Source organism: Sylvia atricapilla, chromosome 2 (assembly GCF_009819655.1).
Source record: "Sylvia atricapilla isolate bSylAtr1 chromosome 2, bSylAtr1.pri, whole genome shotgun sequence".
In the NCBI taxonomy this organism is placed as follows: Eukaryota; Metazoa; Chordata; class Aves; order Passeriformes; family Sylviidae; genus Sylvia; species Sylvia atricapilla.
Window position 1 is genome coordinate 101,471,826 of NC_089141.1, and position 17,005 is coordinate 101,488,830.

The window sequence follows — 17,005 nt, forward strand, 5'->3', positions numbered from 1 at the left end:
CTGCAGTAGTAGATAGGTAATGCTACAGGACATCGTTCATAGCTGTCCCTTTTTCACAAACTAATAGCAAATGAAAACAGTGTAAACAGTTCTAGAATTTTCATTTATTTACTTTGTAATTAATAAGAGCTTGGAGTATGTAATGCCTCTCCTTTTTTGTATCCTTCTGTTAGTAGATAAAGTTCACAGAAATTGTAACCTGACCTAGAGCAAATGCTCAGGGAATCTGACTTCAAACAAGAATGGGAGAGTTATTTCTAAATTTGCTTCACCTTAAAATTTAACAGCAACAGCTATTTATTACACACCTTCATGTTGTAATTTGGTGTGTTATTGGTTAAGGACTGTCCCTGAAGGTTCAGTCATTTCAAAGAGCTCATTGAAAGAGCATGGCAGATGGGAAGTGAAGTTGTTCTGCTAGTCTGGATGGAAGCAGTCTTGGTTGTTTCGACTCTTTTGTGGAAAATACTTCCTAAATCTTTTTGAGAGGGCTCATAATGGTACCACAAAATGCTGGGATAAAAATATGTTTCTTGCCAAAAAGTCAAATATGAAATACTCTCCTTGTTACTAGAGAATTCTCATTCTTCCTGACTCCTCAGTATGGCTGCTAAGTGTCAACTTCTTCACTGCTTTAAAGCATAACAAATTTCACACAGGGTCATTCTTGAGGTCTCATTATGAAAGAGCAATTTGGAAAGAACGGAGTTCAGTTCTACAGTGGGAAAATCAGGGCTGCTCTCAGTCTCTGCCTCATGCTAAGCTCAGCAAACAGGCTGGGCTCTGCTGTGGTGGTGGTAGATCATGAGAAAAGCAGCAGTCTCAGGACAGGGATGCTGTGATAGGTCTTAGCCTGCAAGCTACAAGTCTCTGAGTTCATAGGTGTGAAAGTATGGCCAGAGGATGGTGTAATGTCCTCCCTCAGTAAATGTGGACCAAATGTTGTCAGCATTTGCTGCTGTTCTTGGGCAGAGTGAGGCGCTCCTGTGGGCACAAGTACCTGCATCACCAGCTCCTCACTCAGTGAAAACAAGTGCAAACTTGAGCTATTGGAGAGCTGTCTCTAGTCAGTGAAGAGCTCTTTGCTGCTGCTTGTTGTGGCTTCTCTCTGCAGCTAGCCGTGGTAAACCCCCCCAGAGGATGGAGAGAAGAACCACAGCACATTAATCTGTTTTGAAGTATCTGTTATACATCTCAGGCCCTTGATCCTCTGACTGGAAATAAAAGGCTAAAAGGAATTTGCAAAAAAGGAGCATTTTCTGTCCCAGAAGCCTTTTTCATGCTTAAAAATGGCTGTTTGAGAACAGAAAGGCTGTTGTAAGCAGAACAAGCCAAGAGGGTGAGGTGCAAGTCACAACACACTGTGTCTTTGCTCAAACGTAGAGTAAAATATAAATTGAAGTGTTGACTGTTTCAGATGGGTCCTTTTCAGATGGGTTTTCCCCTTGTCAAAAAGGGACAGTCCTCCAGATTTACAGCTAAGCCTGAAGTGCAGGTCCCAAGGCATAAATGGCAGGCTTGCATCCTTCAAAACAGTTCAGCTGATTGCTGCTGAGAACAAACATGAAATTGAAGTGTAGTTAATTAAGCCCCTAATTTTTTTTTTATTATCCCCTCACCATATACATTCTTTCTTCTATTTTCCATTATCTCACTACATTACCTCTAACATTTAATCTCCTTATTATGAAGAAAGCAGAAAACAGACCAGAAAACAACCTCCCCCTGCTCCTCCCCTTCACAATCTCCTAATAAACAAAATAGGGAGAGTTGTCTCTGACAATTAGAGCCTGTAATGTGGTTCATGGTTAAAATATATACATGACATCACTCTTTCAGCCTTCATTGATTAGTTTTTCTAGTTGATGCATTGCAGAATAAGCTGCTCAGCTTGGAGAATAAAACAAGCAGTTGAATTTATTGATAAGAGACAAAATGCTGCCATTTTAAAACTCCCCTTTGTTACATAGTTTAAGTGAGGATGTTAGTTTTTAGAAAAACAGTCGGGGTCTCCCGATTACTCTTTTATTAATGGGGCTATTTTAAAGCATGAATTGTTTATACATTGTCACTAATATCACATATTTTCCATATTTTGATAGATCTTCCTTTGTCTTACTCATTGTTTTGCAGCTCCTTTATCTTCCCTTTAAAAGAAAATTTCCAAAGCAATTTACATTGCATTCACATGGCTTTATAAAACTTTTGAGTAATATTTTGCTAATGACATCAGGATCTTCCTGTTTGGACATTTACTGGAGCTACTTCTAAGTTATTATGAACTAACCACTAATTATCATCATCTTTATTTCTTTTATCTCACTTCTCCCTTATAAAATCATAAAGTGAAATCTTGGGCTCACTGAACTCAGGGTTTCGTCTGAGGGGATTTGGATCTTGCTGACGTCAGTCAAGATTTTCCATTCATATGGTTGAAGCCACTGTCAATGTAGATGAGCTTAGGCTAAGGAGATTCATTTGCTATTCGTAGAATCATAGAATATCCCAAGTTGGAAGGGACTCAAGAGGATCACCAAAGTCCAAGTCCTATTCAAATTTAGTGTTTCTTCTAGTACCTATGAGAAAAGAAACTATGAGAAGAAATGCCTGACAGGAGGTCTGTTTGTTTAAGATGGTCATGTTCACTGTGTAGGGTACAAAATATGAAGCTGTTTATTTTGAATTTACATTCCCAAAAACTACCTGTTTATGCTGCTGGCATAATCCTAATTTTTCAACTAGTTGTTCAGCAAAGCCTCTAAAGCCACTTTAATTGTTTCAAAATGCTCTCCTCTAATTTCAACAGAGAGTTCCTCCACACGTGTTTGAAAGAAACCCAAGAGAGTTTTTACAGCTGCTGTCAAAGTTGCAGCCTCTGCTGGGTGAATTTTGTTTCATCAGCATGGTTGGCCTCACAAGCACAGTGGTCACTTAAAAATTAAACAGATCACATGATAGGAATACTAAGAATCGCTGCTGTTGGGCATTCACTGCCTGTATGCAATTTAGGTCATTAAACAATAGATTTCAATGTCCTAGAAAGTGTAGGTAGCATGTACTGAAATGGAGAAATACTTAAACTTTAATGTGTCTTAAGTCGTTAATGTTTTTACTTCCTTCTACTAAGTTCAATTTTTGTCTTTGCTTCTTTGATTCATAAAAGTGAATGTCAATGTACTGATAGACAATTTCTTTTGTTCTTACTACAGGTGGTTTACAAGCCCAACTACTGTAAATGCTTTTTATAGTGCGTCTACCAACCAGATCAGTGAGTATCTGCCTTCTGAGCCTCCTTATAAAGGGCCTGTTTGGGAATGTATGTATCAAGCTTCAGAAAACAGGTGTACATATTGTGCTGTTTGTGACCGAAAATTAGAAGTTCAAACCTGGTAATTCTGCTGTGAAACTTGAGAGAATCATTCTGGAAAACCCAGAGCTCTCACTGATTGGAACTACTGCTGAGTTACCCTGTCTCAGATGAGGTGCAGTGACTCTGTGTGTGAGTGTGTGCTTGTAGTCTGACCATTGTGAATGACAGCTTAAATCACTTTTATTAAAGCCTAATGTTCCTATCTTCTGTTTTCTGTAGCAAGAACATTTGCACACACATCTCCATAAATACACAGTGATAGCAGTTCTGTCCTCTAGAATTGACAGATATGTAACAATAAATGTGACTAGAAAAGACTGTGATATAGACCAGAAAGCATAAGGTGTATCCAGTGGATTTGTTCAATACCTTCAGGGACAAGGACTGATATCTGTAGTTAACTGAAAATTCTTACCTGTACGTGCAGTACTACCTGTCTTATTCTAATTTGTATTACTGGTTGTTTTTAGATAGCATATATTCTAGTATGGAAACAAGCAAGGTAAAAGAGCCGAGTTTTTCAAAGATGTGTTATTAGTTTGGATGTTCATTGCTGTTTGCTTTAATGGGGCTTTGATTTGAAATTTTCTAACAGGTTTTAAAATTCTATACCAGTCTTTCTGTGTAAAACAGTGTTGACTTTACCCTGGCAATTCTCTTTGCTCTTATTATCTTTGCATGTTAAATCAGCCTTCTTTTTCTATGCTGTTGAGGTCTGCAAGGTGGCTGCCACCAGTTCTGTGGTCTCAGTCCCCAAAGACAGGACCTCAAAAATTGTTGAATGATTCCCCCATTTTCTCCTGAATCTCTTTTGGTCACAGAGAGAAGAGCACAAAGTTAACATATCACACTGAAGAAGGTATGGCAAAGGACTGGCACTTTGAGTCTGCTGGTATTTGCTTCTACCAATTTCTGTAAACAGCTTTGCCATCAAACCACTCACTGCAATTCTTTCTTGTCTGAGTGATCTCATTTTTAAAGCATGTATATTAATTAGGCAGTTCTTTTGATTAAAATCAGTGCTAGATTTAGATAGCTCTGCCTTAATTAGAGGACTGCCATCATTAGGCAGTCACATTTTTGTTGATCATCTGAGGGAGCACTTGGCTGAGGTGGTCACAACTCTGAGGTACCTGTGAAGCATTACAGCTGCTCTTCCTCCAACCACCACTGCTGCTAGAAAGGTTTTGTGCGAGTAGAGAGGAAGCCTGCTCAGAGAAAAATGAGAGCCATCACCGTTATACCTTATTTAATATTGGGTTCTTTCAAATTTGAGCAGTGCTCAGCTGTCCCAGCCTCTCTGCCATGGCACGTTAGAGAAAACTCTGACGAGAGGCTGGAGGTACTGAAAGCTTCACACTCGCTGTGTCTGAAAGGGTTAGGAGGCAGAGAGTTGTCAAACATAACCCATCAGTCATGGGTGTAGGGGTAATTGTATTTTCTGTCATAACTGCTGACCACCTTGTTCTGCTGGCAAGTAACCTGGGAGTTTGGGCAGCGCCACTCACTCTCAGTCCTTTTAGGATTGTTACAAAGAGGAGAGAGGTTTATGTGGCTCTTCCTGAGCAAAACCCTCTCATACTTGAGAGAGAGGTACAAATGTAATCATGTCCTAAAAATTATGTGCAACAGGAGGGAAGATTCAGAGGAAGGCACAGTACTGTCTTCCACTGCTGGTTGGTGTGTTTTTATGGGGCAAGAGGCCCTGTGTGATGCGGGAGGAACATTGTCTGGTAGAAGTTACTGATAAACATTTGACACATCCCTACTGACTTCCCAATAAAGCTGGGGGAAGAACTGCTAACTTACTGCTTTGCAGCTGTGATTTCAGTGATAATCTGTACAAAGTTCTGGGGGCTGCTCGGCCACAAGAACTGTGGCATTTTAAAAGACCTAGTTAAACAACAGAAAAAGAGTTCTAGAAACCAGAGTCATTTGAGAATAACAATTAAGTTTATACTCTAGCAAGTTAAATGTAAAACTGTGATACAGCAAGCCCAGAAAGATGTCAATGATCAAATTTCTAGGAGCATAAGAACTAATAAAAAAGCCTTTTTGTCAAATTCAATGAGAGAATAGAGTCTCTAAGGCATAAAAATAAGATAATTCTTTGCATTGGAAGAGTTTGGGAAGTTCTAATTCTGGAGCTTTTTCTTGTGAGAGGTTAGTCCCAGAAATTGTTTAAAATTTAGTGTCAATAGAAGGGATTTTAGAAGAAATTCGTACAGTGAACTGTGACAAATACAAGGACCAGGTAATATTCTCTCAGGTATTTCAAAGGAAATACCTGACAAAAATTTCCAAACAACCAGCTTTGATGTATAGCCTATGACTTATAGTGGCCTCAGCACGGGAAGAATAGGTGTGGCAAGTGTCAAATCCTATTTTTCAAATGGCATTTCAGAGGGAACTACATAACAAGTCATTTTAGACTTTATATGAAGGAATCTGGTTGAGAACACAACATGATTGAACAGAGAGAATGAATAAGCATATGATATAATGAAGAGTGAACATGGGAATGTGAGATTTTTTTTTGCTTTTCCTTTCAGAAAAAAATCATTCTTTCTTAATTTACTAGAGTTTTTTTTTTTTGTGGGTTTTTTTTTTTTTTTTTTTTTTTTGTTTTTTTGTTTTTTTTTTTTTTTAAATTCAGAAAGCAAGCAAGTATGCTTGATACAATGATATGTTTTTTTCCATAGAACACTTTTGATGAGGTTCTTTCCCACTGCTAATAATAGAAAGTTGTCATGGGACAAGAAAGACAGCCCTTTCATAAATTAATAACTCATTAGACATAAGAAAAAGAGGTAGGAACCAATTACTTGTTGGCAAATAGTTGGAGGCTTGTGTTGTGAGGACCTGTGCTGCTCACTGCATTAGCAGATGAATTGAAAAGAGGGTTTCTGTTGTGTACAAAAGCATTAAGGGATATAAACCCAGTCCAGGAGGACAATTGCCTCTGCTGCTGGCTGCTGGAAGGTAGGAATATGTGCTACCAGAAGAATTACTTCACAGGTTGTTGCCTGACACCTTCCCTTCACATCTACTACTGATCACTCCTGTAAATCAGTGAATGGACCAGATATTCTGTTCCTCTGCTTGAGTGCCTCTGCTCTTCAGTGAGCAAACTGGACTTCAGTGTCTTCAAGGCCCATCTATTTTTTGCTCTTTGTAAGTGAGTTCACTAAGAAGAATTTGAGAAATAAGAACTTTAAAATGCATAATAGAATTTGATTATGGAAAGTAGTTTCTACATGAATTGGAAAATCTCCTGTTCTAAAATTTGATTTTAAAAATTAGGACCATTAGTTTGGAAATGGAAATTTACTGTGTGATGATATCAACAAAACCACAGCCACTCCAAACTTGATTAGTCACTGGAGGCTTTTTGAAAAGGTTTAGAGAAAACAAAAACAAAAACAAAAACCATCAGTGCCTTGACCCATGGATTCTGAAAAAGACTAATCATCAAGCACAAGGAAAGAGGAATCTGGACATCTTGATCTCGTCTGAGCTTTAGGCAGCTGCTTTTGCTTTCTGTGTTCAGAGCACAGGGAGGTCCCTGACACTCCTGATGAAAGGATCACAAATTCCTCTCTATATATAATTTGTATCACTGACATGAATACTGGAATATCCATGCAAGTCTATGTGATCTTCATATACAGGCAGGCTGTTAGTGTTTTCAACTTGACTACTCAGTTATTTGGAAGAAAAAGTCTTGTTTCTCTAAAAGAGAAAATTAATAGAGAGTAGAAACTAGATGACTTTAAAAATTATTAGATTTGGGAGAATATAGTAAATCTTGCATATGCACATGTACAAATGTTGCTGTCTTCTAGTGCACTTTTGTATTCACTGTTGCTTTGTTTCATTTTCATTACTATTGATACTATTGATAGCTTGAATGACCAATGATTCCATTAATATCTCCAAAGGAGAAAAAATAGCTGCAACAAGGTGAGGTGTGCTGCAAAGAGCAGAGTTAAAAGATATGTTACATATAATTTATGTTAATATTATACAAGTTTACTCCCTGATGTTCTCTGTATGTGAATTCTATTTATTTATTTCTTCTTTTTCCATAATTCAAAGTGTCTTAGATGAACCACTATGCATGTTTATATTGGTTGTTAATCTTTTTTTAATCCTAGTTTGGATAATTTTTCAATTTTCTGTGCATTTGCTTGTCAATTTCCCCTTTAATTATAGGCACTTAACAAGGACAACAGGTATGTGTCATCGCATTTAGAGTCTCAAAATGTGTATCTAAGTACACTTCATATCATCTGAGCAGCATGAATACTATCTTTTTAATTATCATAATTGGAACACCAAAAACACATTCCCAAAGGATTGGTTCATTTTAATGCACTCTAGAGCAGTCAACAAATATGTGATGAAAATAGACACAAGTGATGAGCAAAGTGTGCTAGCATACTTCTGTTCAAGGAAATGTTTTATTTCATTACAGCACTAAAATATTGACCTTTGAATACGTTAAGGATAAAAGAGAACTGTTCATCAGACATTTGGTGTGTTTAAGTTTTTTTTTAAAGTGTAAATATGTATGCCTCTAGAATATATAAAAATAGTCACATTTGTGGGTTGTGAACAGTAATGAAAGGGAGATTTACAGTGAACTGAGGCAAATATAAGCAATCCACTCATGATGTGTTAGCTTGAATAGATGTACTGGATAATTAATGTTGATATTATCTCTGTAAGTTTATATCCATGCTCCTTCTAAGTCATTTGTGCTGTTACTGCTGTTCTCTAGTGAAAGTCAAGAGGCCTCTTTAGAGAGCGGCCTCAATACATATTACAGGAAGCAGATATAATCTACAACAGAATTTAAAAATTGCATTCACATTAGCATCAATGGAGAAAACCCCCGATGAGAGCTCATATTAGCCATGAGTATCATCTTTACAGGAAGCATCAGGCAGGTATTGACGCTGGCAGCTCACTGATGCTGTGAGTTGCAGGGGAGAACTCTTATCTTGCCAGGAGCCAGGGAAGTGCTGGCAAACAGCACCTGGTGCCGTGGCCAGGGCAGGATGAGGGGAATGTGCATAGGGGCATTTTCTCTTCTGTTAAGAACTGGACTGTTTGGAAAGTTATGGATGAAGTGGTTCCAAGTGTACCATTAGTTTCCTGGCAGTTAATGAACATAACAGATTTGGACTGAATGCTTTCTGAGCCCTGTTATTAAGTAAGCTTTAAGTGTCTTAAGTGAGCTCTCATTTTCAATTTTCTGTGTTTACTAAAGACCACTATTCTCTTTTATTTAATCATGGTCCATGATCCTTACCTCCATTCTTTTTTTTTTTTCTTTCTAAAATTCTTATCTATGAATGTATAAAACAGAAGAACTTGTTCTTTGTTCTTCTCCCCCTACCCACCATTCCCTCACCCTGGAAAATCCACTGAGGCTTTTTCCTCATAAAATAAAGATTAAAGTTTCTTGTAAAACAGATGTTTTCACGTTTCCTACTCCCTTAGCAGACAGTATTCCTTTAGCACCTCTCAAACCACGTCATGTTCCTCCTCATGTTGCCCCATTGTGGTTGGTAAACACCAGCTTCTCTCTTTTTCATGAGTAGAAAAGAGCCTCTTTGTCAGGTGAAGCAGAAACTGAGCCAAGAATTGAAGCAGAGTCTGCAGAATCCTCTGCCTTAGGATCATTACTTCCCTGTATGTCTTTAATGAATTTATTCACTGACTTCTTCATAAAATTAAGCTTTGTATTCATTCATTGCATGAAAGAGTTACTGTGCCTTACACAGTTGACATTTTCTATCCTAACCCAATTTTTGTTTTCTGTGCTCTTTGTCCACAGGATAACCTTAGAAATAAGATGTATGATTCAGATCCGTGTAATGACAGACACTTTGGTCTCTGTCACCAAGATATGGATGCTCAAAGCTGTCTGTGGTGCTCCACAGTGTCTGAAAGGTTTTCTCATGTGTTTTATCCAAGACAAAACTTGCAGGAGCACCTTGCCCTTGAAACTGGCAGCTAGACCCCAAAGAGGGACATCAAAACCATCACAGGGATGAGATTCAATTGTCCGAATAGAAGTCTGTGGAGCACTTTAAACAAATGTATCCTGCTTTTTAAGCTGTTTTAAGTCAACTAACCAACACTCCAGCTGTCTTCACATATAATTCCTTATGTAAATTCAATATTCTTTGATTACTGACCAGCAGTTAGTCTTCTATTTATATCTTCTCACTTTAAAACTCCACATCTGAATTCATTCAATGACACTTGAAAAAGCAAGTCAGAGCTTTTGAGCATATCTGAGAGCTGCACCAACTGGCACCAGAGTACCCTGTACATCACACAGTTTAGCATAGCTGTCTCCCCTATCTGTTACTGATGTATGGGATTCACTAGCCTATCAGAAGTTGCTTTAAACAAACCAACCTCATTATTTGAGGCCGTAAATGCACTAACTTGGAATAAGGCTTTGCCTTGGTCAGTTAAAAACATCACACAATATAAGTGAATAATGCAATTGAACTATAAAATTTGAATTCGTATTTAGATTTGAACTCCAAATTTCCTTATGATTTGGTGAGTCTTCTCATGTGTTTTTTTGTATAGTTTATCCATTATTGCTCTGCTTTTTTTCAGGGAATTATCAGATCAAATATAGTTATTTGTGTCTTCTTGGTAAACTAGCAATATTATACTGAGGTAAGGGTATTCATCTGCAACGTGTGTATAATAATGCCATGAAGGTATCAGCAAGTAAATGGATTTATTAATGGAAGTAAAGCCCCTGAAAAATTGGAGAAAAAGAAAACACCTTCAAATTTCAATGCATTCTGACAAGCTTTACAGCACCTTGCTGGAGAGAGATGCTGAAAATGATATCATGGATAAAATGAAGATAGAAACCTTAAATTACATTAATAGTAGTCCTGTGCAGGCGAAGTTCTATCAGAGTTTCAAGATGAGCATAAATTCAGAGTGAAATATTTGAAGTAAGCCAGGTGTACTCCACTGCTTGAAGTGCTCCTGCATTCCAGAGCAGTAAGGTGACTAAGAGGAAAGCTGAACAGTCACTGTCCAAGACACAGGGGTTTGGAAGGCCAAAAGCCTCCTCGGAGATCAACCTGTCAAGGGATGTGAAGAAAGGTTTCTGCAAGTGTAGCTGTAGCAGCAGGGAGTTGAGGGAAAATGTAGCGCTGAATGAGGGCAGGGGATCTGGTAACCACAGAGATTTACCCTTCGCGGAGGAGTAGGTTAGGAAATGTTTAAGCAGCCTGGGCAAACACAAGCCCATGGGCTTTGACAGGGTGCACCTACAACTCACAACACCATTATGAGGCCACTCATAATCTTTGAAAGGTTATGGTGACTGGGGGAGGTTCCTGAGGACTGGAAGAAAGCAAATGTCACTCCTACCTTCAAGAAGGAAGATCTAGGGAATTACAAGCTAGCCAGGCTCACAACAGTCCCTGTGAACATGATAAAGTAAATCCTGGAAACAGTTTTTCTGACCAGATTTCTACATTGAGATTACTAGCTCAGTAGAGGAGAAAGATGTGAATATGATTTATTCTTCTGAAAATATTTCAGCACTGTCTCCCCTAACATGCTCAAATACAAACTGCTGAAGAATCAGCTACTCCAGTGGATGGTCGGGTGATACAGTCTTACACCTGGCCAGGGTGTAATGAGCCCATGAAGATGTATCAAGTCTGAGGATTGACCTGCAGCCTCCCAGAGTGGCTTAATAATATCGTGAGATGGCTCCTTATTTGTTGTAAAGCAAAGGTTTTAATAAAATAGAAACCCCCAAACAATACATAAAGAAAAGAACAGAAGAATAAAGCCTGTGCACAGTGCCAGAGAAGTATCTTAATACCTGACTACGACACACTAAGAAACACTTGAGCACCTCGGTGTTCCTTCTAAAATTCTTAATGTTTTAGTAGGGCTGATTTGGCTTACTGCAAATAGAAACAGCTACAGGTTTGGAGAAACATTTCCAAAGCCCAACCAGTGCCTCTGTGCTGGCACTGGGCCAACCAGGATGATGGAAGAACAAAAAGTTCTGGTGCTTCTGCTGAAAAGTCAGGAGTAACTGAACCCCCTTTTCCTTGTTTGGAAACATGTTTGGGTGTGGAAATGCACTGCTACAGTCAGGTATGCTGGAAACTCCTTGAACTGCTGGGCTTAAAGGGCTGTGGTCTCTGGTTCAGCACAGAACATGGTCTCTAGCCTGTTGGGATGAGTGGCACAAAGTGTGTCTTGAGGATGATCTAGCCTGGCCGTCCCCCCTTGCCACCAGTAAGATGCACGTTGGGTACCAGTGCTGTCCTGTGACAGCCTGAACTCAGCTGTCCACAGAGCAGTGCTCTTGTGGCATGTGACACCAGTGGCCATCTCAGCATGATGCTGCAGCCCAGTGGCATTGCTCCAAATTTAAGAATTACCTCCTTGTAAGAAGGTAGTGAAAGCACATTCTGCAAGTCCAGGTGTTGATGGCAGACGGATTTGTGTGGGGTCTGTGGTAAGATAGCACAATATTCTTTCTGTGTGCTGGTGAGTAATGGCCTTGAGTGTGGGCACTGGGCCTGCATTTGCAATCTAGTGTATAAACAGAGAGACTGTCAGCCTGCACCTCTCTTCTGGGGCTGTGTAGAGGGAGAAAGCTTTAAAGGATGCACAAAACAGGTTAAATTTGTGGTCAAATGTGAGCTCAAAATACATTCCCAGTGCCTGTATCTATTCCTTAAGATGTGAAAATCCCTGAAGTCTGTCTGTCTTACTCCTTCAGATCTGTCCTTCGCCTGCTTGAAATCCAGTGGCATATAAATAATCCCATTAGTGTTTATTGCATCTGCAGCCTACTATGAGCTCTCTGAGTTTTGTCATTAATTCTTTTAGGCGCAATATGCCAAGCAAAAAAAGAAACGGGCTTCACAAGGGAATTGCCTAAATCGAGGGACCCAAATTAGCACAAAATAAGAAACTGTCTGGTGATCAATCTCATGCTACAATTTCAAGGACATTCTGGGTATAAGACATTGTTATCGCTGCTCCCCCCAAGAATGATGTAGTTGTTGCTTGCCTGAAGGAGACGTTGCATAAAAAGTGTTCCCAGATCTTAATGTGTTCCTTCTAGAGCTAGAATAGTGGACAAACACCCTCAATGCTGCTGACCTCTGGGGAATGGGACCCACTTGCTTTACTGGCTCACCAAGAATCACTTTCAAACCTAGATATATTTTTTTTACTAAAAACAAACAAACCAAACCAACAAAACCACAAAAACATGCACCTCTCAAACAAAACAAAACAAAACAAAGCAACTCCTACTGGTGGTAATGTATTCCAGTTTCCTGAGTTTTTCTGAAATGTGTATTACATTCTACTGGCCTCTGATTCTGCTTCGGCCTGAAAATACTTCCTGAGCTTCCTTTAGTGCAAACTACAGAGGTGTTTTCACACATGTCCAGAAGCAGAAACCACTCCTTCAACCAGCACTTTGCTCTAACCTAAAATGGATCCTGACTCTGAGTAAAATAATTACTAACCTGTTGTACAGATTCAGCACTGGAGCTTCCATCCATTCATTTGCATTGACTTGTTCAGTGAAAACTATCTCATGGCTTATCTCACAGCTGACTGTTTCAGCAGCGTTCTATGAAGACACATTCAGTGTAGCTGGATAAGCCTGAGTGAAGATTTGCACCTAATTTGCTGTAAATAATGTATATTGCCTCTACTGCAGACAAGTGGAAATTCACTACAAGTTTATACCTGGAAAAAATAATTGCAGCTCCTTAAATGATCTTGATAGCCTCTTGGTGCAGTGACAGGCACCCAGGATTGTGTGATCATTAAACATAATTTGTGGGGTGACTGTACTACCTTGGTTCCTACCGCCTTCAGTATGGGCTCATTTGTTCATTTTGGCCACAGCTCCTATCATCCATTGCTGTGGGGATGGGATCATTTAGAGTTAGCAGACTAAGCATTCCAAAATATTTTCTGAATTTCAGTGTTTGGAGGGAACCAGTTCAGGCTAGATTTTGAGGTCTGAACATGGCTCTTAAGGCTTAATAAGCAATTTTCATCAGGTTGTATGAGTGTACCATTGCTGCTTAAAATGATTAAAACGTGCAATAAATAATCTTCTCTGCATACTGGGAGGCAAGGATCAGTAGAACTTTGACATTGGTAAAATTGTGGTTTGTAGTGCTGGAAAAGAAAATGATACTGTGCTTGAAACAATAGAACAACATCTGGAGAAGTAAGAAAAAAAACCCCAGACAACACTCAGAAAATACGTTTGAAGCCCACACTTTTTATAAGCTAATTGCAGATAGGGAATGATGGCATCCATGGAGGAGCAACAGAAATAAGCAGCTGGGCAAACCAGAAGGACATACCTTGTGCCACATCACTTGGCATGAATTATATTCAGCATGCTGGGGTGTTTTTTTGTTTTGTTTTGGTTTTTTTTTTTTTTTTTTTTCATTTAAAAGTAAATTTTTAAAGACTTTGTAAGGAAAAGACAAATATATTGCCTGACAACTTCTGTCAGATATAAAGAAATCCATGACCAAACTATCAACAAAAAACTGAATAGAGTTAGAATAAAATGGTTTTTGTATTGTTCTGGGTGTTCAGGTGATTTCTTGAAGAGATATCCATAGGGTGAAGCAGCTGCTCCTGGGAAAACAAGTGAACCACTTGAGGAAATGTTCTTCCTCTACATGGTGATGACCATGTGGGTAAACCTTCTAAGTAGGTGTGTGCCTGTGCTCTATAGATGGCAGTTTGTGACACAAGACAGTGAATTCCACATTTGGGGCTGGAATGGTGACACTTTTCACCATCACGTAAGAACTTTGACCATGGGTGCATATTTTATTTAGTAATTCTTTGAGTTGTTAAACTTTTACCATGTGCAGCTCCACTGTCTTTAGTATCCTGGCACTAAAATATCCCCCTGGAATTAAAAATTAATCTGTGCCTTTGAATTTGAGGAACAGTTTTGATTCCTCTGTGTTTTCCCTTACAAAATGTTACCATTTACCCTGTTTTTCACAGAGTAAGTAGAACCAGGCTTACATTTTATCATTTTCATATTTCTTTCACTGAAGCCTCATTAATCTAACGGTATTTTAATTCTTATTGCACTTTACCTATCTATTGTCTATTGATCAGTCAGCACATCTGAGGGTAGTCAGTACTCTTCATAGGAAATATGAGGTGTGTTTTTCACAGGAACACAGGCATTCACTCAGACGTGTGTGTGGCAGGATCTCTGCTGCCTCTCCACAATCCTCTCTGTTGCATTCAACCACCCGAGGGAAAGCTCCCCTCGAAAAACCTTCTGAAACAAAACAAATGAGGATATAAAATCTAAACCCTTGGGCACTGTGACAGGTATCCAGTTGCATTCAATTGACCTCACTTTTTTTTTTTTTTTTTCTTTTTTTTTTTTTTTTTTTTTTTTTTTTTTTTTTTCTTTTTGTTGTTGCAGGATTCCCAGCAGGAGAACTTCAAAAGCCTTTCTTTTGGGGAACAGAATATCCTAGGTAAGTACTGCACCAGAGAACTTCATCCACCTAGAACTGAGGAATGCCAAGTAAAGGTATTGCAAACACATGCAGACAAAGAAAAGGGCATGGAGAAGAAGGCTGTGGTACTAAAGGCAACCTGGGAAAACTGCCCTTCTGTAGGCCAAATTTGGCCCTTGGGTTTTTTCTTCTCTCCTGCTGTTTCCTGCTTTTGCCACTGGAAGAGCTGACTTTGAGAAGTGCTGCTTTGTGCAATACTTTTTCTTACCCTTGAGAGCTGTATGTGTTGCTGTTGTCTTAAACTGATGACTGATTTCTCACAGGAATTGCTAATTAAGTGCACCCAAGTGAAAGTGTTTCAATGCTACAGCATGCAGATGCAGCAGTATGCACATGGCAGGTATTAAAAGGAATTGTAAATCAGGTAACTAATGCTTCCTGAACAGAAGTGAATACCCTTAGAAGCCAATTATTATCAGTTTATTGTTCACTTTCTGCTAATATCTAAGATTAGCAGTGGGCCCTTGTCTGTGCCTGTCGAGGTGCATGAGAATATCTTCATGAGCATAAGTGATTGTCTGAGATTGCCTGAGCAGGCCCATGTGCCCATGTAGCTGAGGAAGGGTAATTATAGGTCACATACATTAAATTTTGAAAAATCACTACATTTGTGCAGTTCAATAGGTTTCTATTTTAGGGCAGGACAAGACCATGAAAAGTTTCTGATGGCAGTTTCTGAAAGTTATTTTGCAGTTATATAAAACCAGTTACTGGTGAAACATATCCTTAATAAATCTTTGTTAAAAAGAAAATCAAACTTTTTGATCATTTTGTGTTTGGCATCGTCCAATCTGGATTGTGTCCTTGTAAACAGGAAAATTGGCAATACATGTAGAAAGACACGTTCAATTTAGGAACAAATTAATTTGTATTCCAAGAGAATTCTTGTGGGGCAGCTGACTTTGTAAGTGGTAATTGGGGATAGAAGAAAGTCCTTTTTTGTTAAGGTGAACTTATTTTCTGTTACAGTTATTGCAGACCTGTTTCCATCTTTGCTTTCTGAAGAGATTTCTCTGTATTCTGACCTCCTGCCATAGAGATAAAATTGTGTTTCTTTCAAAGTATTATACTTTGCTCATTTCTCTTCTTTAAAGGTTACCTTAGCTTAAATTGGTTTTGCTTGAGTAGGTATCAAAATGAAATTTAGTAAACAAATGTAGCTGGTTTATATCAGACAATACATTGCTTTTGTCCTTGAAATATTCTGGGTGTTTTCCATCTGCTTAGAAGAAACAGTACATGGCAGTAGAACAGATAAACCATCCAAAAGTCACCAGTGCTTGCTGAAAAACTGATTTAGCAAATATTTAACATTTGGTGGCATTTTAGTGTCCAGTTCCAGAACAGCCACCAAAAAACTGTTACATCTATTTGCATAAAGCGAAGCTTAGCTGTCACTTTTACATCTCAATACACGAGATAAAAATAATTAATGCTCAAATCATTCACAGTTGTGATTCTTCAGTGCCAGGTATGTTGAAGCAGAGACTTCAAACTACCTGACCTCATGGCTTCCTTACAGTTCTCTGAGCCTCCCCAGTCCCAGAAAGTTCCCCTTTAATACTGTATCTACTGGGCTGCACCTGTCCCTTCCACCTCTGTCCAACTGTGCCCAGAAGGGAGAAGCATGAACAGAGATGGAAAAATTTCTGGAAAAAATGTTGCCGAGCTGGACAAAATGCTGGAGTTCACAGGTTCAAAGGCCAAAATTCACTGCAACCTTATCACCATCTTTTAGAGCTAAGGAAAGCTGCAGGAGTGCCAGAAGACTAGCCTGCTCTTTCTCCTGTCACTCATGGTGACAAAGATCCTTAGAGGAAAAATAAGATATATTTAGTAATAGGGCTTGTTTCTTCTCGATCTCTTTACATGTTTTGTGCCATTATTTTTATACTTCTTCAGCTGCAAAAGATACTGTATAACCCTTTTACTTCAGATATGGAAAACAAGTCTTATATAGTACATTTATTAGGGGTAATTATCACTGTGTGCTACACAAGATTACAAATTTGTCACACAA

General features: G+C 38.8%; 1 protein-coding gene across 1 annotated transcript in view; it reads left to right on the forward strand.

Annotated features, from left to right (window-relative positions):
- Window positions 1–17,005, forward strand: part of PHEX (phosphate regulating endopeptidase X-linked) — a 96,878-nt gene that overhangs the window by 67,408 nt on the left and 12,465 nt on the right. Inside the window, exons 15-16 of the mRNA XM_066313967.1 lie at window positions 3,210–3,268; window positions 14,889–14,943. Coding sequence (XP_066170064.1) covers window positions 3,210–3,268; window positions 14,889–14,943 — 114 coding nt within the window. The remainder of the gene's footprint in view (window positions 1–3,209; window positions 3,269–14,888; window positions 14,944–17,005) is intronic.